This window comes from Saccoglossus kowalevskii, chromosome 21 (assembly GCF_978046115.1).
Source record: "Saccoglossus kowalevskii chromosome 21, keSacKowa6.1, whole genome shotgun sequence".
Classification (NCBI taxonomy): Eukaryota; Metazoa; Hemichordata; class Enteropneusta; family Harrimaniidae; genus Saccoglossus; species Saccoglossus kowalevskii.
The window spans coordinates 16,812,738-16,834,394 of record NC_140661.1 but is presented as its reverse complement, the minus strand read 5'-3'; the positions used below and the strand labels follow the sequence as shown (position 1 = coordinate 16,834,394).

Here is a 21,657-nt window from a genome sequence, read left to right as displayed (position 1 = left end):
CATGTGCAGATGACGTAATAAAGTACATGTCATTAAATACGACCCAAGCTCAATATACTACAACCACCAAAATGAATATTCATTGAAACTCAAGACATGAACAGTGTTAATCTTACCAACGAGAATACAATATTCTGTCAGGTGGAAAAAAAATGTAAAGGCTACCATAAATGTTCTGCTGGTAGTCGACTGTCATGGAGACGGGGATGTGCTCTACAATGGACGTTTGTTATTACATCATTAACGTATGTCATTTTGTGAGCGCATCAATTAATTGCAATTTTATATTTTATTGATATCTTATATCAAAACTTTCTGTTTGAAAACCAAATTAATAGTGCTGTAAATATTTTCATGTTATTGGGAGAACATGATGGCTTATTGATTTATTAATATACAGCAGATCACGGGGTAAGTTATTTGTTGTGATAATTTGCATATCATTTGCATTGTTCAGTATCTCCTCGCGTGATTATTGACGTGGCAGCTGGAGTAGCGTATGGATCCTGTGTGCGATAACAGACAATTACAGGGGTAATGTCAATTTCAACGTATTTTCGCATTTAGCATATTAATATTATATATATTATAGGCTACTACAATGCAACATCCATCTCTTCGTCATCGCTGCTGGTCGTATGTAAATGTGTAATGTACATAGACTGAATAGTAGTGTGATTCTTGTGTCAAATTGAGCCAATTTAATCCTGCGCAGTGGAATGAGTAACACAGTGTCATTGAAATATAGCCGCGCTCTTGTCGTCAACTATACAAAACGAAGTGAAATTTCTTTTGACACAGTGTAAAATCATAGCGTTTTGCATAGCAAAATCGTAGACGGCTTTACAAATACAAAACTATACACAAGCCGCGCGAACAACATGGCTTAAAAGCATATATTCGTCATAATAACCGTTCCACGTTGTCCACTGGCCCACCTGGCTTACATGTAGGCTGCCAGTAGTAAATTTCCATTGGCTCGAATGTAAGCAACGTGTTAAAACCAGTCCACAATGCTCCATGGTAATGAGAAAATAGGCTTGCTTACATGTAAGCTGACCATAGATAGACATGCTTGGCTTGCATGTAAGCGGCGTGTTATTACCATTCCATATTGTTCACTGCCCACATGGAACTAGTATGGCTTACATGTAAGCTGCCTTTAGACAGTGTCTATATAGACATGACTGGCTTGCATGTAAGCGGCGTTTTACAGCCAGTCCACAATGCTCACTGGTAATGTGGAAATATGCTGTTTTACATGTAAGCTGACCATAGGTAGACATGGTTGGCGTGCATGTAAGCGGAGTGTAAGAACCACTCCACCATGTTCACTGGTAACATGGAAATAGCCTGGCTATTTAGCAATGATTCATATCTGCACTTTAGTGCAATGCAATACGTCTGTAAAACACGACTATTACCGATTGTGGCAAAGTGAAACAACTCTGTAGACACTTTAGGCAATAAACACCATACAAAAATGCGATATTAAATTTAGATTATAAAAAACAGTTATTTTCTTCATTCAACGCGGTAGCGTGAGTAAAATCACACACATATCACATTAAAAAATACTTGGCAAGGAGAGAATAGAAAGCGACAAATAACTATGGAATATATTATAAGTTAATATAACATTTAAATATAGCTTGGTTGTGTGTTAATCATAAAGTAGTGAGCAATTTGATTAACAGTATTAATTAAAAAAAATATGTTCATGTTAAATAGATAAATAATATGCATAAATGTCAATTAAAAAGTAATGTTTATGTATTAGCCCAAGAGCGTCAGTAAAATAATTTTATAACATTTGAAGTTTTTTTATTAGAACTGAAAAATAATCCATTTGTTTACTACATAATTTCAACAAGATTTACCGCTTTTAATAGTCGGATAGTATTCGTCGCTTTTCGTATACCATTGCATGTCTATATCCTTATCGTAGGTAGTACTCTGTCGTTTTTCCGGTCCATGTTTGTTTTTCTGTACCACGAATGTGAAGGAAATCACCCACGTGTACAGTCTGTAAATATAGATGTGTGCAATTTGTGAAAATAAACACTTTATCATTCAACTTAACCAGTTATAACTGTGCCAGTCATGCAAGGGCTCACTGATTAATTCAAACATTAATACACTGAAGACAGCTACGGTAACCGCATGTACTTCCCATCATACCTCATGGGACTATGTATACACTTAAAATATACCAAGAAAAAAGTGTTGACTATGATGAAAATCAGTTAGTGAACATCGTGCATGCGAGACTGGCCATCATAAATTAGACATTTATTGTTGAGTTAGCTCGAAGTTACTATATAATCTAATGTGTGGCATCGAATAAACAAGTTTATAACGAAGGATATATCTATCCCGGTGTATTTTTGTTATAATCATATCAATGTGTATGACAAAGAGGTAAAAATCAAATTGTCTGATTGTCATGGCAAACATCTGAATATATTCAACGCAACTCACCTTGGCATTAGTATGTTTCTGATCAGCATCCACACTCACTTCAGTAAGTGTTTCTGTCAGAAAAAAATAAATATATCAGTAAATATGACAGCTACCATCTCCAAATTAGCGTATTTATGTGAACAAAACAATATTTAAAATATTTTAACACATTTTTTATCTTTATTTTGTTGGCTCTCAATTGCGCTCCTTTTTTCACAGCTTTATGTGTACACAGATATCAAGATAAATCTTCCAGTCTAGATGAATTTGTGTGATAGGTGTTTTTGATGGTTAACAACCTTTCACTTAGGTAACCGGGATTCGGTCGTCTCCACGCTAGGCCGACAAAAACACACACAAGCTTCGTTCATGTTCCCAAACGATTCTCTGCCAAGTCCCTGGTTTTCACCCGAGACAGCATTAAATCACTCTTTATTTCTTGTCACTCCTTAACCAATTACAATCAGTACAAGAGACTCCAAGGCCTTGCCTTCAAACAAACAACCAATCACATGAAAGTTTTACACATCATAATCAATTAATTACTCGTCAAGCTGTCTAGAAAAAACACTTCTATATATTGTCAACACTAACTAATATTGATGGGGTAATAGTCTCGCACTAACATTCCACAAAGATACCACCTTAGTTAAAATCGCAAACAAAATTGGTTTAGAATTACAGCTACTGTATTGTATCTTAAAAACTGCAGAGTCATAAGATGTTTTTGGTTGATTTCGACCAGCTCGCCATCTGGTCTTGCCATTAACCTTTATCAGTATATGTCATGGCAACCACTGTCAAACTGACTGAAATATAAATCATGATACAACCCCCTGTTTTACATTCTGCATGTTCTCCGAACATACCGTTCCAATACCAAGGATGTCATCACATTTATATTTCACACGTCAAATACATCAACAATTGTTATGCAAGTAAAATACACTCTAATATAACAAAATACATAGTTTCAAATGAGTAAATACAATGATTACATATGGTAATTATAATTTCAAATAAAAAGCTATAAATTTAAACACTACTGTTAAGATTCTAAAATACAATAGTTATATATATTGAAATAAAAAGATTATGAGGTTAAATACATTGGTTATATTTTCGAATATCCTACTATATCAAGGAGAGGTGCCAGCACTTCACTTGCTATCCCAATTATTCAGTATTGGGTTCCCTATCTACTGCATACTAGTAATATCCCTAGGAATCTCAGTATATACTTCCGATAGACCTACCAATAATCTATAATGATTCCCTACCCCTTCCACAGCCATGCACTTACTATCTTTCCACTTTGGTATCTTAACGGCTTTGGGCAAAGGAATTACACGTTCTACACCATGAAATTTGTATTTTAAATCACCCCATTCGATATTCAACACAGACGAAATTATACCACGTTCAACTGTTAAATTCTCGATCACGGTTCGCTTTGCAAAAGCTAAATGACTCGGAGACACGTACAGGGTCATAACATTTACCAAGACATACAGCTTGTCATTGGATATCTCTAAAATTAACTTAGTACGGGGCAATTTAGGTGCACGATACATTATAGAGCGATTACGATAACACTTGCACAATCGAATAACCGCCAATATCAATCCTGAACACATTAAAATCAGAATTAACGTTTCATTTCGAAGTTGGATCATGGAACTCTTCAAATCTCGCAAGGGATGGTCCGTAATTAACTCGTCTACTGGCAAATATAACGTTTTAGCCCGGGCCCTGGGAAGGGTTGCAATCAATATGCTCAAAGTTCTCACCTTACAAATTGTATATACTGACAAAATCAGTGACCCTGTGCATATAATAGCCAGAGTGGTTTCAATTATAGTAATAGTTTTGACTTCCAAAAACGGTAAGGCAGGGGTTTCATCAATTGTGTCGCTAAACAACTTGTCCGCCATAGAATAATAAATTGGTTTGTTTTTCCTTAATAAATCTGCCGTTCTGTTTAAATCTACCACCAAACGTGCGTCAGAACGTACAATTTCCTCGAAATTCCCTCTGTTAATGGTGATGTTAGGGAGTTGTACTCGCCACGGGTTTTCATACATCGATTCCCCCGTCATTTCTGTCAAATCATCTGGGTCATAAAAGGGTATTAAAAATGGCAAATTTACCGGATGCAGAAACGTGGGGGCCTCGTCTTCTGTGCAACTAGTTAACAATGGCGATATATAGTAATTGTCGGAATTTATAGCGCATCCACAGGGCAATTTAATTATACACATTGTACAACCTTCAATAGGCTCAGGGCTTTTATCCCCGCATGCTATTAACCATTTTGTATCATTGCTATTCACCAAAATATTCCCCTGTCCGATTTCGAGAATCTTAGGGTCGTATACTGGGTTAAGTATTAAATCTATTTTACATGTGTTATGAATTTCCTCTTTATTATCATAGAACAAGGCCTTCGTACACGACGACTTACGCATATTTTTCATGGTAATTACAGAGGGACAATCTTTTACTGTCAGACCAGTACAAGACGAAATTTGGTCTGTACTCATTTCAACGTAGTAAGTTTCATCTTCATTAACCCCAAAATACTCTGCAACTGACGTTACCTTCGTGCGCCCGTTCTTTACTGTATTATTGTCGAAATGCTGAGGTTTATCACCTAAATCATAAGGGAGGGGCATAGGCATGACTATCACTTTATACACTTCGAATATGTCGTTTTTTATTGTAATGGGGATTCCAACCTTTATGTACACATTATTGTCTGTACGCCGAAATGTCACTCTCGCATTATGGTAATAATAATTCAAATTCGTGTATGCTATATCAAAATTAGGATATTTCTTTCGTAGTTTCTTTCGCACTGCCCTTAAAGCATCCCCTAACACTCTCGGTCCTACCAACTGCAAAGGTAACCTTTCTTGTATTAACACGTCAATCGAACCCACCCTACGTTGTGTCTCCCTTTCAAGTAACTGTAACGCTTGTAGCCGTTGAATAGCATATCGAAACATTAAATGTGTGGATCGCCGTTCATAATTTAATTCTTTTTCTAACGCCTCTTGATTTAGTTCCATTCTGTTCAAGCGCTTTCTCCATTGCGATAAATCAGATACGATCGAATAAATGGCCTCATGATTTTCCTTAATCCCATTCAGAGCATTCTCTATTCTTTTATTCGTTGTGAAAACATATGAATTTAAATCATCTTCGTATGCAACAATTTGATCTGTCATAACCTCGGTGGAACTTTCCAATGCCGCTACATGTCGTCTCAAAATATTTACGTCGTTCGACGTGGCCGTTCCGAATAAAGATTTCGATACCTTCCCTACAAAGTCTAATAATCCCCTTTTCTGTCGTTCATTTCCCAAATTCTTTTTCTCTATCTTTGGAAATAACACACGAATCGCTCGCTCATCTCTCGAAATATGATACATATAGAACTTATTTTGTTGCTCGACTAACTTCAAGGTTTCCCCGTATTCCTCACAAAACTTCGGAATAAGGTGAATTGTTTCGTTCGAACATAATGACCCATTCACACTCATCATAGAAATACATTAAGCTGTTATCGATGTTTGCTACCCGTTCAAACAATACTCCATAATTGGGGCGCAGAACATAATCTCTCATCTGCACAGACGGTTTCCATCGTACGACCAGTAATACACTAATAAATATCAACGCTATTCTCATCGTGACATCAATTTTTCGGGAAACGCACTGTAAATTAGTAATGAAATGAAAAGAAAGGGGTATGACACATGATAAATGAAAAATCCGTGGCAAATTCTCAATTTGCGTGGTCGAATGGTAGAATTAAGTACCCACCTAAAGCGTTTCCTATGTTCTCATCAAATTGTCCACGGCGTCACCGCCCGGCGTCTTCATGAAAGTGTGACCCCCAACACCAAACCCGTACATAGCTACAGTGTGGGCATCACACCTCCATGTAATTTAAACTTAGGCTTTATCATGGATTCTTTCCACGCTCTTTGAGAAATGATCTCGTATGAATGAATTCGTTAAGTATTATCGTTAGTAATGAATGATGTGCGTCCCAGGGCCTAAATAACACTCGTCTTGTCACACACTAATCTCTTTTTAATATACTTCTAAACCATTAATCAACTTTTCCCGCCTTCTTTTATTCGCTTTTGTCGACCCCATAAGGGGTATCGGATGGTCTTCTAAAAATAATCTCGCCTGTTCGTTTACATTCTCATAACATTCCCAAGACTTTTGATCTTTCGGGTACCCCACCCATTTAATAAGATACTCTTTTCTACCGTTCCTCAGCCTCCCCTTAATAATCTTTTCGATACCAAAATATCCGCTATTCTTACTATTCATCCCTGTGTCTCTGGGCCCTACCGAATCATTTTCTCCTTCGGGTATATCATCTAAATTAGGAACATTTTCTCCAGGAATTTCCGTTTGAGTGGGTGGGGGTTCACTTTGCATTTCCGTACCCCTCTCATCAGCATTCACGATTTCAAACTCAGGCGCTTCCCCAAATATATTCCCTTCATTTTGTTCCTCGCGTAAAGCTCCGTGTTTCAGTCTGTTCTCATGAACTATATTTTTAAATATTTTCCCATCGCATACGCGTTGCAATCGAAAGTTCACGGGAGATACTTTTTCAAACGTTCGATATGGGCCGTGCCACCGATGTTCTAGTTTTTTACTCAATCCCGATGTTGCTTTAGGCGTGTACAAATAAACAATATCACCAACTTGGAACGTACTCTCTTTCGCTCGCCGGTCAAAATAATATTTCATTTTTCCTTGATTAGCCTCAATGCATTTTAAAGCAGTCTCATGGGCAACCTTTAATTTTTCTTTCAGTAATTCCGCATAATCTCGGGGTACCTTATTCTCTTGTTCTGGTTCTAATAACACTGTGTCTATTGGCAACGTCGCCCGTCTCCCATATGTTAAGTAAAACGGTGTTTCTTGAATCGTTTCCTGTTTAGTTACTCTATACGCAAATAACGCGGCCGGTATAAATACATCCCAATCTTCCTGTCTAGAGTCGCAAAACATACTTAATATTTGAATTAATGTTTGATTAAAACGTTCCGTATTCGCGTTACATTGTGGGTTAAATGGCGTCGTGTTTGCTTTTCTGATACCAAACATTTGGCAGGTCGCTTTGATTACTTCCGACAAGAAATTTTGACCCCTGTCTGACAAGAGACATCTTGGTGCTCCGTACCTGCATATAATTTCATCAAATAGAATCCTAGCTGTTGTTCGAGCATTCATGTTTTCCGTCGCGAACGCCTCAGCCCATTTCGTAAAATAATCAGTAAACACGATAATATACCGATTTCCCGCCCGAGTTTTATGCATGGGCCCAATAAAATCAACTCCGACCCTATGCCAAGGGGCTTCTATTTTTAACGGTATCAAGGGGGCCTTGGAGCGTAGTTTAGGAGATTTCCTAGTGGCGCAATCTACACACGTAGACACCCAACTATGGATTTCAGAAGCCATTTTTGGCCAATAATAACGCTGCCTGATTGAAGTATAAGTTCTTGCAAACCCAAAATGACCCGCTGTTACTTCATTGTGAAATTGTTCTAAAACGCGATTTCTTAATTTATGCGGAATGACTAACTGTTTTACGCAATCCTGTTCTTTACTAAATTTACCCTTGGGAACCAGAGGTGATATAATTTTTCATTTTCCATAACATATTCGTCTCGGTAGGGTCCCGTTTATTAAATAATCTATTATTTGGCTTATCTCTGGGTCGGCTCGTTGCATTTCGCTAACATTACACCAGCCTGTGTCTGCAGGCGTTCCACCGACTACAGTTTCTTCACAATATACTGTTCCTTCATTATTAATTTCCGGTTGGACTTTATCAGTTACTAAGGATACTATTCCAATCAAATCATCGTCTTCCTCTAATTCTGTAATCGTTTGGGGCCCCTCATAGGTACGTCTAGACAATGCATCCGCGTTTTGGTGAATCTTACCGGGCCTATGTACAACTTCAAAATCATACTGTTGTAGGGCAATGACCCACCTTCCGATTCGGCCCTTAGGTCTTACTAACCCAAATACATACTTTAAACTTGAGTGATCTGTTATTACCTTGAACTTTGCGTGCCTTAAATACGGGTCAAAATATTTAATTCCTACCACTACGGCCAAAGCCTCTAATTGTGTTATAGGATAATTACGCTCTGCCGGGGTCAACGCCTGCCCGCCATACGCAATAACTCTCTCACGTCCGTCTTGTAATTGCGATAAAATAAAACCGATGGCTTGGCCAGAGGCGTCGCAACTTAATATAAATGGCTTCTCAAAATCGGGCTATGCCAATATAGGCGGATTTGTTAGCGCCTCTTTCAGCTGTTCGAATGCCTGTTGACATTCTTTCATCCATTCAAATGCAATATTTTTGCTAGTCATTGTATTCAAAGGCCTGGCTATTTTCGCATATTGGAACACTAACTTTTTATAATAATTACAAATACCTAAGAATCCTCTCAAACTTCTTACATCACGTGGAACGGGGAAATCCCTTATGGCTGCACATTTTTCTGGATCTGCTCTGATACCGTTCTTACTTATCACGTGACCTAAATATTTAACCTCTTTACACGCAAAATTACATTTTGATAACTTCAGTTTTAAATTAGCCTTTCTTAACCTTTGGAATATTTGATTCAGGTCCCCTAAATGTTTCTCAAAAGTATCGGAAAATACGATTATATCATCTAGATAAACTAAACAACTCTTCCAATTCAATCCCCTAAGCACAATATTCATGAGCCGTTGAAATGAATGTCCACTCCCAGCGACCCCCATCGGACATCGGTTAAATTGATAATTCCCAGCATGGGTCGTAAATGTAGTGAGTTCACGACTATCTGGATGTAGGTCTAATTGGAAATATCCACTTTTTAGATCAAGCGTCGAAAAATATTTGGGTTTGGCTATTCCTAAGGAGTCAAAACAATCCACTATTAAGGGTAAGGGGTATGGTTCTAATTTTGTGATTGCATTCAACTTTCTATAGTCGACACAGAATCGATAAGCACCCCCAGGTTTCGTAACCAAGACAACCGGAAAACTCCATTCCGAAACAGAAGGTGAAATTATATCTTCAGATAACATATCATTAATTTGTTTTTCAATCTCCGATCTTTTTTGAGGAGTGACCCTGTATGGCCGACAACTAATTGGGTCGGGGTCGCCTACTAATCTTATTCTATGTTGGATTAATTTTGTGTGACCCATAAGTCCGGCAATTTCAGCAAATATATCTCCATTCATATTTAGAAATTTCCTTAACTTTTCTTTTTGTTCAGAGTTTAAATCTGCCCCCGCCATGTCAATATTGAAAGGGTTTACTGTTTCACTAGGGTGATCATCGTACTTGAACTCATTCAAACTTAAGTGCTCCCCCTCTGAGCCGACGTTAATTATGCCAGTATCCGGGGTCAAACATTGTATCATTCCAACTTTAATGCCTCGAGGAATTTGAATTTCTGTGTCTAACGGATTCATTATTCTAATTGGCACCTTATTCTTATGTATTTCAAAAATGCCTTTTGCAGTCAATAACCCGTACTTAGATAAATTATTCACGCACCTATTTTCTGCAATTACCCCATTTGGATAATGATATCTAGTTTTACAAGTCATAATTTGCTGTGTCTTGGGAGGAATTGTAATACTATTTTGTGTCCATATTGGCGACTTCGGTCTCAAATGAAACTTTCGGGATGAGAAATCAATAACTGCTTTATGTTCCGCTAGAAAATCTGCTCTAATTATCACATTACTTTTTGTATAGTCGACAATGTGGAAAGGAATAGTCACTTTTTGATCCGCTATTTCTGCCTTGACATAGATTCGACCTCTGAGCGGAACTATTTGACCGTTCACAGTACGTGCTGAACTTCGAAGGGTGGGGGGTATATTTTACGATTTCTCAAGTTTGGAAAGTTTCGTATGAAACTTCTTGAAATAACTGAAATCTCAGCTCCCGTGTCTACCAATGCCCATACATAATCATTATCTAATCTTACTTTAATTAAACTATTTCTATAGATATCGGTTGATACTGAACACAAAAGAGGGCTGTCTACCATCCTTTTCTTATGGCTAGTCAGTCTATTCTCCGCCCTTACTAAAATAGACTTTTTGGGTTTAAATTACCCCCTTGTTTTTCGTTATCACAATTTTTAGCAATATGGCCTTTCGCCCCACAACTATAACAAATTATATCTTTCGAATTCCCTTTTTGTGCCCCTTTCCGACACTCTCTCGCCCTATGACCCCTTTTGCCACAATTATAACAATTTCCACTGAAATAACTTCCACGGCTGTAACAGCCGGCTGCTGAATGACCCTGCTTATTACAATTGTCACATATCGGAATTGTATTGAATTTTCTACCTTGGTAAGTTAGGTTTGAACCAACCTGACTCTCTGGTCCCTGGAACTGCTGCGGGCTGTATACGTACTGCAGTCGATGTTGTTGTAATAATTGTTCAGTTTTCTGTGCTAACCTTTCCACGCTGAATTCAATCGCTGATAGATCTGCGCCATTCTTTTTTTTCTCGCCTTCCAGCATCTGACAAGCTATCTCACTCAGTCTGGCTCTTCGTCTCGCTTCATCAATGGTTTGAGGCTGATGGACAATCACCTGACTCTTGATGTCATTCCGTAGCCCGGCGCGAAAATAACGTAATTGTTCTTCAGGTGTTTTACGAAGTCGGGCACAACGCGACTTGATATTTGCAGCGTAATCTTCTACGGATTCGTCGGCCCCTTGTTTTCGCTCAGACAGTTCTTGTTCTAGTATCCAGTCTAAATCGGCGTTTTCAAAATATGCAATAAAGGCCGCTGTTAAAGCTTCATAATCATCTCTTACTTGGGCTGGCAATTCATTTACCCACATCTCGGCTGGGCCAGTCATCAACATTCTGAATCCTGCCGCATTAAATCTCTGTAACCAGGATGTTGCGTTCTCTGATTGTTTACCTTTAAATGAAGCTGGCCCGATTCCCATGTTGACAGGCGTTGGACGATTTTGAAGATCTTCCACCACTTCCTAAATTCCTTCTACTGCTTGTTGTGTCATTCTTTGGTCTCCAGCAATGGCTTGTGTCATTTGTCCAAGATGTTCCGTTAAAACTTCACGAATCCCTTCCATCATGTATGTCTTTTGTCTTGTAATCATACAGTGTTCCCAGGATGATTTTTGTGTTGAACACAATGCCCAAGGGTTATCCACCACGTGTGATAGGTATTTTTGATGGTTAACAACCTTTCACTTAGGTAACCGGGATTCGGTCGTCTCCACGCTAGGCTGACAAAAACACACACAAGCTTCGTTCATGTTCCCAAACGATTCTCTGCAAAGTCCCTGGTTTTCACCCGAGACAGCATTAAATCACTCTTTATTTCTTGTCACTCCTTAACCAATTACAATCAGTATAAGAGACTCCAAGGCCTTGCCTTCAAACAAACAACCAATCACATGAAAGTTTTACACATCATAATCAATTAATTACTCGTCAAGCTGTCTAGAAAAAGCACTTCTATATATTGTCAACACTAACTAATATTGATGGGGTAATAGTCTCGCACTAACATTCCACAAAGATACCACCTTAGTTAAAATCGCAAACAAAATTGGTTTAGAATTACAGCTACTGTATTGTATCTTAAAAACTGCAGAGTCATAAGATGTTTTTGGTTGATTTCGACCAGCTCGCCATCTGGTCTTGTCATTAACCTTTATCAGTATATGTCATGGCAACCACTGTCAAACTGACTGAAATATAAATCATACTATTTGACCAAAATTCTAGAGAAATCGATATCCAATTTAGCGATATATTGTACTATACGATAGCAATGTGTTTGAGATTTTGGAGTACAATGTAAAATATTGGATTGGCAAATTGTTAGATTTACTTAAATATTCAAATTGTTAATGATTTACAATGTGTAGAAATAATGTCGGTCGACCGGATACACGCCTGATAGTGTTTTTGCATGTCAGATGCTTCTGACTGTGTTCCAAAACACGAAGATTCAGAGATTCTCTCGTGTTTCGATTTACTGCAATCAGCCATAATTTGGAACTAGGGCGAATCGTGAAATGTTACGCATTTCCCATAACAGTACACAAAAACCCGAAAAAAAGTTATATTATATTGCAATAATTTGTATACACAGAATTATAATTCTCCCAATCTTATCTCAGCAATAAAGAGGATATGTTTTCTTATTGTTTTCTCTTAGATGTCAGGCCTCTAATAGAATTATACCGAAATTATGTTAATATGCTGTGTAAATACATGAATGGTTCTAAATATATAGAGAAATATCAGGGGAAGAGGGTGCTACCCGGTCTATATATAAATATTAAATTTCTATATATAAAATTGTTCAATTGCAAACTATGCATAAAAAGACCTGTTGATTTCGCAAAATACTTTATGATTAAGTGTTGCAGCGTAAAGCACATGCATGGAGTAAGTTCGGTACAGATGTTTATTTGTGGTAGATTATATGGTCATAGGTTTCAGAGTAACTACACCACCATAAGGTTCATATTATAGTTTTGTATATTGATTAGCATGACTTATTATATTTCTATAGGTTGGCATCTGCTCAAAGTATTGTCTAATAAGGAAAATGTTGACTGCTGAAACATATTGATAACATTTTTAGCAATTTCGAGTAATAACTAGCGTTAAATATCAACGTTTCTAACTTCCTTATGCACTCGTGTATTTCATTAAAATTACTTGTTATGAGTATTGTGGGCTGGCTATATTGAACAGGTTCGATATGTATGTGAAATACGAAAGTCATACGATCTATAAACTCATCAAAAATTACTGTAAGTCATATAAACTGCAATTTATATCGCATCACGATTAGTTTATTCATCTACTGGAAATGAAACAGTTTGTGAAGTGCGAAGTTCAATCTGTGGGAAATAGAATTAATTCTTACTTGTTTTACATATATCGTAATTGTATGTATAAAGTTTCTTTTTATTTACTCCACAGCGTACGTAGTTCGTAATATACAAAGTCGTCGCTACCAAATCATGGCACGATTGAAAGAATTATTCTTCTCTGTTTGTCTCGCTTCCGTTTTCTCTATGATTTCATACATCATTGCAGTGCTTCAATACTCTTGTGTTTGCAATATGGCGTGTGGTCAGAGCGATGAAAGAGTTTATTACAAGCCAATACGCAGGTAACTAGCAGTTCATGTTAACTAACAAAATGGTCAACTTTGAAGGAGGGTTTATAGTTTTAGTGTATTTCTTTATATATTTTGTAATGCTGATATACACACCAGGTTATATTTCAACAAATAATTCGTAATCGTGTATTTCATCATCAAAATAAAGTTGTTGGTTTGTTTCTATTTTTACTAGATTTGTAGCATGTTTAAGGGCATGCAGTATTACCCTGGTGCAACAAAACCTCGTGTTAGCATATACTAGTATGTCTGGACATTTATTTTCAGTGTAGAAAACAGAAAAGTGCAACGCAGTAAATGGAATACGATCGGATCATTACCAGCTCCAAGGAAGTTCTTTTTAGATTGCGGGGCAAACGTGGCGTCCTCTGTACTTTTGTTCCGTGAAACGTATCCCAGGGCGAAAGAGTATACCATTCATTCCTTTGAGATAGACCCTCAACTACGTCCTTACTTTGCTCCGTTTGAAAGTAGAACAATGTTTTTCCACAATCAAGGCGTGTCGAATACCTCAGGTCAGTGTATACCCACGTACATGCATATACATTACACAAAAATGATATTAACCATTACGTTGGTTGCAATATCTCTTGCAAATTAACTGCAAATACATTGATGTTAATAATCTGAAATCGTTCCACTGTCAATAAACATTATTGCTGATGTTCATTTAAAAAAAATATATATCTTAACTAAACCATAAATTATCATAATTACAATTTCAGTAATGTAATGATGATAAAGAAAATCAATTATAATTTACCGTTGCTCAAAGCAACAAAACAAGCGCACAATCACATTGATGGCGCTGTACGCTGTGATCTAAGTTAATCAAATATACTGAAATTATTTCAACCTAGCTCGAACAGCAATCTACCTAATATTATAATATTTCTGACCCGTGCTACTCGACTCGTTGGCAACAATTAGTTGTCTTACTCGTGCACGAGATATTGCACAATTCACGAAATATAAGCACGAGCGAGTAGGCGAGTGTATAAATGGAGTGAATCGTGCAATATCGAGTGGTACACCCGACTTCAGTGGGGAGGTTCCTATTTTATTATACCAGTATATTGACAACTCGATAATAAAACAAAGTAGTTTACTTGCATCTACTATAAGATTATAGTTATGGCCCTTGAACACAAATATTTATAGAACAGTATGTAGTTGTACATCGAATGCACACAAAAAATACACACGCAACTCAGTTCAAATTAAATAGAAACTTCTTTTAATCCGCGTGAAAACAAAACGTATCCACAGTGAATAGAACAGCGTAAACACAAAAAATAGCATAACAAAAGATGACCCTCACCGTTCACTGACTACGTCAACGCCATTTAAAAAACAGGATCATGTACATTTTGGTTCAACAAAACAACGGATTTTCCACGTTTTCATTCTGGTTTTTGTACAATTTATTCTGTAATTGGCCCAATGAAATTACAGTTGTGAAATAAACTGGATGTCTGATTAATCATACTGCTTGTAACTGTGCACTCCCAAAATAAAAAGTTAAATCAAATCAAACTGTTCTAATTAAACTAACGGGGTTACCTGTCGATAGCAAAAAACAAGACCCTCACTTTCATAATTCTTTTTCCCAATCCTTTATGTTTTTTTGTTTGTTTTTCGTCCTACAATCTCATCTAGTTGGTCACCAGTTAAACTTACAAATCGTATTTTCTTTGTTGGAGGTTCGCAATCCATTTCAAAGACACAACACAGACATGTTTTACAAGTAAAATCAGCGTGCTGGTGTTTGTTTAGGTTTGTGTGGCGAACGACGACCTCCCAACGACCGACAATCACAAATTGGATCCCGACAAAAAGCAATATTTCAAATGTTTTTAATTCGGTAATTTTTCTAATATTTTTTTCCAAATTCAACCACTATATTTCCCTAAAAATCAAATACTACCTGTTTTATGTATTATCGCATTAAAATTGTAGTCAATTCATGTTGCAGGGCCGCTTTGTTTAGCATCCCTCAATTGCATATGCAAACATTGTGTTAAGACCAATCAAATCGATTAACAATATACTGGTATAATATAATACTATAATAATTTGCTTGGGAAACCACATATCAACTTGTATTGGCAGGGAAATTAGAGGCATACCTTGAAGGGGCATGGTATCCTGGTAAAATAAGCCTACATGTAGAAGAGCAGTGGGGTGGAGGAACCTTTTTCGCCGAAGAAAGCGAGAAAACTGCTCAAGATGGCGGAAACCGGAAGTTATCACGACGTATGCAGGTTCCTGCCGTTGATTTATCACAGTGGATTCAACACAATACGAATAGAGCCGATTATGTCATATTAAAACTGGACGTTGAGGGCGCAGAGTATAGCATAATTAAGAAGATGTTGGAAGATGGGACATTTGACTGGATAGATAAGTATGCAAATTAGTGATGTTGTTAAAGTTTCCAATGCGATGTTCCCTCAAGGGATAAACCGGAGTTGAGAATGACGTAGATGGGTGTAAGCACCCTTATAAAAATATAAATAAACGTTCTTCGTTGTGTGGTAGTCATTTGGAATATCCTCGGAGGCGGAGCTACGTCACAGACGTTCCACGTTGCTAAGACGAGCACCACTGTACCATGCATTTCTATGGGCTCTGTGCGCGCTGCTGTGGAACGCCGGTCGAGCCGGTGAAAATTCGAGAAAACAATTCAAACTCAACTTTGGATTAATCCTGAACATCCAAATTTATATATCTTACACACGTAGGGCTAATCTTGTTACACTGTTCAGGGGATTCTCAACAACCATCCCAATGTACCGTTTTCCGCCGAGTTTTTGGCCATTATTTTCACCGCGATGGTTGCCAGGCGGTGAAAATGCCCGGATGTCCGCCCGCGATGATAGTATCGAAACATTGTTGTATGCCCTACTTGTATGCATTTACGTCACAAAGGCGTAGCATCGCTTGGTGGCGGCTTTCGTGCTCAGCTGTTGAAGTGCCACATCCAAACTCCCTCACTGTGCCTTCGTTCTTTAGTGCCTGCGGTTATTATATCCCATCAATATTGAACACACTTACGCAGACAAAAGCTATAGTATAAATAGAGTTTGTATTCATCAATACTAAACCTGAAATAACCTAAAAAAAGAAATAAATTGTTGTGGGGAAACCGTTCGGAAGATTACTATTAAAATGACACCGCAATAAAACTAACTACTGGGTTATATTGTTTGTGGTCGTAGGACGCCTTCTTCAATGTGTGTGGTTTCCTACGCAAAATATATAATGTCGTCTTCGCGAAAATGTTCAACATTAAAATGTATTCTGGAATTGCTGATCATCGCATTGGTTTGACAGTGTGTATTGCTTCACGCGATAACATTTTGAATCCTTCCTGTATTTTTCATTAATGTTTTTGACAATTTTTATATAAAAGTTTTTTTTTATTCTCTGGTTGCAGGTTTCGATCATAATTTTGAATAAAATATGTTGCACGATTGTTTTATTTTTTGGCAAAAGTTTACGTTGGCGCTCAAAGTAGTAAGCCGACGTCATTGTGAATATTGTTGATTCGTAACAATTGCAATGCGCGGCATGGTTGGTGCTTTATTTACGAGGCATTTACAAGATTATCACCACAAATGTATTACTATAAAAAACGACGTCTTGTTCCTAAACGTCATCTACATATTTTTGTTTCAATGAATATGTATTAGGTTCTATGGGGAGTTACATGACTGGCAACCCACTGGGCTAAGTGCAAATGAAAAAATAGATATAGCGGACAGGATGGAAATTGCAGGAGTGAAGTTGATAGACTGGATTGGAGAGAAACGCAGATATGATGACTTTGATGATATGCACGAAATATTGGTAAGGCGCTTGCGTAAACACATACATAAAGGGTAGTGGTCGTCGTAAATCGCGTATTCGAATTTCAAGTAAAAAACGCGTCGTGTACGTCGCTAGGAGTGCCATATCAAAACTGGGCGCGGCTCGACGACCACTGCCCTTTAACCAAGGTATTTATTTGCCTAGTGTGCAGATGAAAAGTAACGCAATGCTCATAAAATACAAAATATCAGCACTTTAACCTGTCATAATCATTCCAGCTGGTATACTAAATTAAATTGCGTCAATTTTATTACTGCATTATAAACCTGATTATGCTTTACAGAGATGAAAATAATTCCTGAAAATATATTTTCCGTGGTACACAAATAAAAACTTTCCTGATTGTATAACTAAAAAAATACTTATTTATCCCTAAATGCACGATTATTTTTCACTCTTATTTTTCCACAGATTCCAGAGAACACACCAGGAGCAAGGCAAACAATTCTAGACAAATGCATTCCTAAGCACGGACATACAATGGTTAGCGTCGTCATTGAGATAGGAATGAATTTGAAGACAGCGATACGACTGGTTGATACCATATCAGCGTATAGATTCAACGTGCCGTTGACTCTGTTTGTATATGGCGACTTTGTGGAAATGTTTCCAGATCTAGTCATAAAATGGAGCAAACGTTTTGAAATAAACATTCGTGCAAGTGGCCCTCTATCAAGGAATAATTGGGCGGAACAAAACGAAGACATTCTGCGCATGTCAGTGACCAGCACAGAACAACGGATGAAAGAAATCGGGTTCACGCCGGCATATATACTGCCACCTGGTTTGAGTTCCAATGTTCGGAAGGTGATATTCGATAGAGATTTACGGTTAATCCAGGCATCAGTCTCATTTCCACCGAAAACAGGTATGGTCATATTACACTTTATTTGGTAATCTTTCTATTCTATCTATAATTAATTAATTATAATTAATAATTACATATGTATTTGGTACTGACACTATAATTACTTGATTGAATTGAATTCGGATATGCATTTTTTTTTACTTTTTACTCAGTTCATACCAACACATCACAGTCCTTATTACATTGTGATTTTGTTTCTCGTTGATTAATTCTCATCAGAATGCACATGAGAGTGGTAGTTGGTGCCAACCACTACTGGGACTGGTCACTAGTCGTATAGTGGTTGCTGCATCGGACTTGTGGTCTGTAGACCCGGCTGTGTTAAATATATATACTCAATTACTTACCACAATTTACTTACACTAGAGTAGCAAATTGCTTATGTGAAACTACTCACTACACAATTACTGCATATATCGAAGTTCATTATTAAATATGAATTTACAGTTGCCAATTCCACTTAAAATTTCATCGTCAAGTTAAGTTACTCGAGTATCCACCTCACTCACACCGCTATCCTCACTAGTAGTATTAACAGAGTTGCTTACAGAAAGTTATATATATATTTATTATATCTCATGCACGAATTTTATCTTCCAGGAACGCTATTAACCAATGGCAACTACCATACCTTTGAAGATGTGCAACGTACCTCAAAGGCTCTGAAAATAATTCACGAAGGTTTAGGTGAACAAGGCGGTATCCTAAGTTTAGATTCAGATTTTCCAGACAGCTATATGATTTCAGTTTTTTTATTAGATTATCTATATGAGAACTCGAAACATAACATAGTTAGTTTACGGGAGTGTTTGACACTTAAATGAAAATGCAGAAATCCAAACTTGGTGATGGTACTAGTTCTTCAACTATTGTCTGTAACTTAGATTGTATTTGCATGTTCGATTTACGTTTTATAAGTTTAAGTTTACACTATTCTCTATACTGAAAAATCAGCTATAACAATATTTTATGTACCAGTCTGCATGTTTTCTATATTGCCGTGAAATACACAACGGGTTAACCACATCAATTAAACCAGCTTCAGATTGAGTTTGGTGGCTCCTGGAGAGGACATTATTTGGATATTGTGTTTATGACTCTATCATTTGTGGTAAAAGAAGAATATAGGTTATCGGTCAGTTTCGGTGTGTCAAAAAAAAGAATTATTTAATGTATCAAAATGTATCATGTAATACTTCACATGAAAGGTATTTTAATAAAGATTTCGAATCTGAAATACAATTTTAAAATTCTTTCCTATATGCTTACTTTTTAGTTGGATATGACATCATTTTCATCGTATTTTGATAGTTTCATTCATATTACATCATTTTATTGATACATTTGATCCCTTTATTCGGACATTCAATCAAAACCATTTAGATTAACCATTATTTTGTTCGGACATTACGTTATTTTGTTTGGATTTTCAAATATTTCATTTATACAGTTTGCCCGGGGTTTGAAACAACGGCCAATGAGCGCGATTGAACATTTGCTGTGTCTTGCATTTTAGTTACCCCAAATTTGAGTATTACTTAAATTTTAGGGTAGAGTCATTCGAATTTTTTCCTATTATTTACTTGCGTCGAGAGGGGGGGGGCTTTTTTAGAACCGTCTTCAAAGTAATATATGGTGAACCAAACTACATCCAGTAGCCATATTCTCGATCGAATGGCTCGAGTTAGGAAGAAAGCATTAATTTAAAACATTCCACAGATTTTGTTGATGAAAAATAGCAGTACTGATGTTTCTACTACTGATTATTTAACCTGTAAACCTTCGTCACAGCAGTGTATCAGACACTCCCGACAGTACTTCAGGGACAGTACTGTCAAATCATTTTGTTGCCATTTTATTAGAAGACATAGCCATGTCTAATTTTGATTAGTACCATAACATTTCAAACTACAAGGTGTCTAAACAAATGACCCATCAGCCAACACATCTTTCACCCGCCAAACAAATTGTATTCATAATTGAACAACCAAACATCAACATATATCAGGTTACATATTGAAGACAACGAAACAGCATTTTACAACCAGACATTCCAAACACGAATTTCTACACTGCTCCCAATATACTCTTCAGTTGCATCAATGGTTCTTATACTCATTTGATCTTTTGTAAAAACAAGCTTAGCCAATAGTTGCACGCGATTAAACTTTTGACCAACAACTCATTCTTTTAATAGTGTGGGGGCAGAATTTACTAGCAAAATGGATCTTTTGAAGAAATATAATAAAAATAAAGTACAATACCTGTTGTTGAGTATGATGGACTCCCCATGAATGGGCATCGAAATAAAAATGTGTTATCCATCAGAAACATGAAATCATCAAAAGTTACTTTATAAAAAAGTAATTTAATTCCCAGTGGGGTGAGCTGAGTAGGGGTGCTTATATTGGTTTCTTTGCTAACATGTTTGACCACCCAGTTTTCCCTTCACAGTGTTCATTTTCAAATATAATATAAATGTTCCAACCAATGTCAGACTTGACTCCCATGTCCAAAGAGTGGCATTAGGAATTAAGTGCCGTGACATGTTTAAATAAACACGGACATAACAATGTTTTTGGAACAGTAAATATGATAATTGCCTCACCCCTAGGCTGATTTGGATGGTTACTGTTATGTTCTGAATTGAATTATAAAATGATATGGTCACCGAACAAATGTTTTCACCATAACTTGAGGGATGCTAAATTCCCCCACCCCACGCATTCCAATATTAAAAAATGCCTTGATCAATACGACTCTAAATTACATGGTAACATTATTTTGATTTTGTTGAGGCCCAATAAATTTGATATGATAACTCAAAACTCTATCACAACAGCAATTTAAACAGTTTGTTGCATTATAAGTAACACATCTGTGTTAAATGGTGGTTCGAGCTTATGGTCAGATGGCCATAGCGTGTCATTGTTTTTAGCGTGTGTTGTTATCATAGTTTGGGACTCAGTTCCCGCGCGTGCGCAGGTGACGACCCTCCCGCTTTAAATCACGCCTTTATAGATTCAAACTTTAAAGTCAAACTCATAAGAGAATTCCCAAGATGATTTTTCACGAATGCCAGCGGGCGCTATAGCTAAACATTTGTCTTACAATATCAAAACTGATATATTAATTAATTTATAAAATTAGAATTATAATAATAAACAAAAAGTTTAATTGTATTCATTTAAAAATGTTAA

At 36.9% G+C, this 21,657-nt stretch overlaps 1 protein-coding gene across 1 annotated transcript; it reads left to right on the top strand.

Moving 5' to 3' along the window:
* The first annotated feature begins 459 nt into the window (after nt 1-459).
* Nucleotides 460-19,699, top strand: LOC144343703 (uncharacterized). The gene is made up of 7 exons (XM_078006124.2): nt 460-534; nt 13,515-13,707; nt 13,984-14,231; nt 15,829-16,123; nt 17,412-17,568; nt 18,001-18,457; nt 19,058-19,699. Exons 2-7 carry the CDS (start codon nt 13,556-13,558, stop codon nt 19,279-19,281), a joined length of 1,533 nt encoding a protein of 510 aa, XP_077862250.2. The 5' UTR covers nt 460-534; nt 13,515-13,555; the 3' UTR covers nt 19,282-19,699.
* The last annotated feature ends 1,958 nt before the right edge of the window (nt 19,700-21,657 follow it).

Excerpts from the sequence above, each read along its gene's own strand:
- LOC144343703 (XM_078006124.2), top strand. The coding sequence starts at position 13,556 with ATGGCACGATTGAAAGAATTATTCTTCTCTGTTTGTCTCGCTTCCGTT. Across the intron at positions 14,232-15,828 it reads AGGCGTGTCGAATACCTCAG|GGAAATTAGAGGCATACCTT; the intron begins GTCAGTGTATAC and ends TTGTATTGGCAG. Across the intron at positions 16,124-17,411 it reads ACATTTGACTGGATAGATAA|GTTCTATGGGGAGTTACATG; the intron begins GTATGCAAATTA and ends AATATGTATTAG.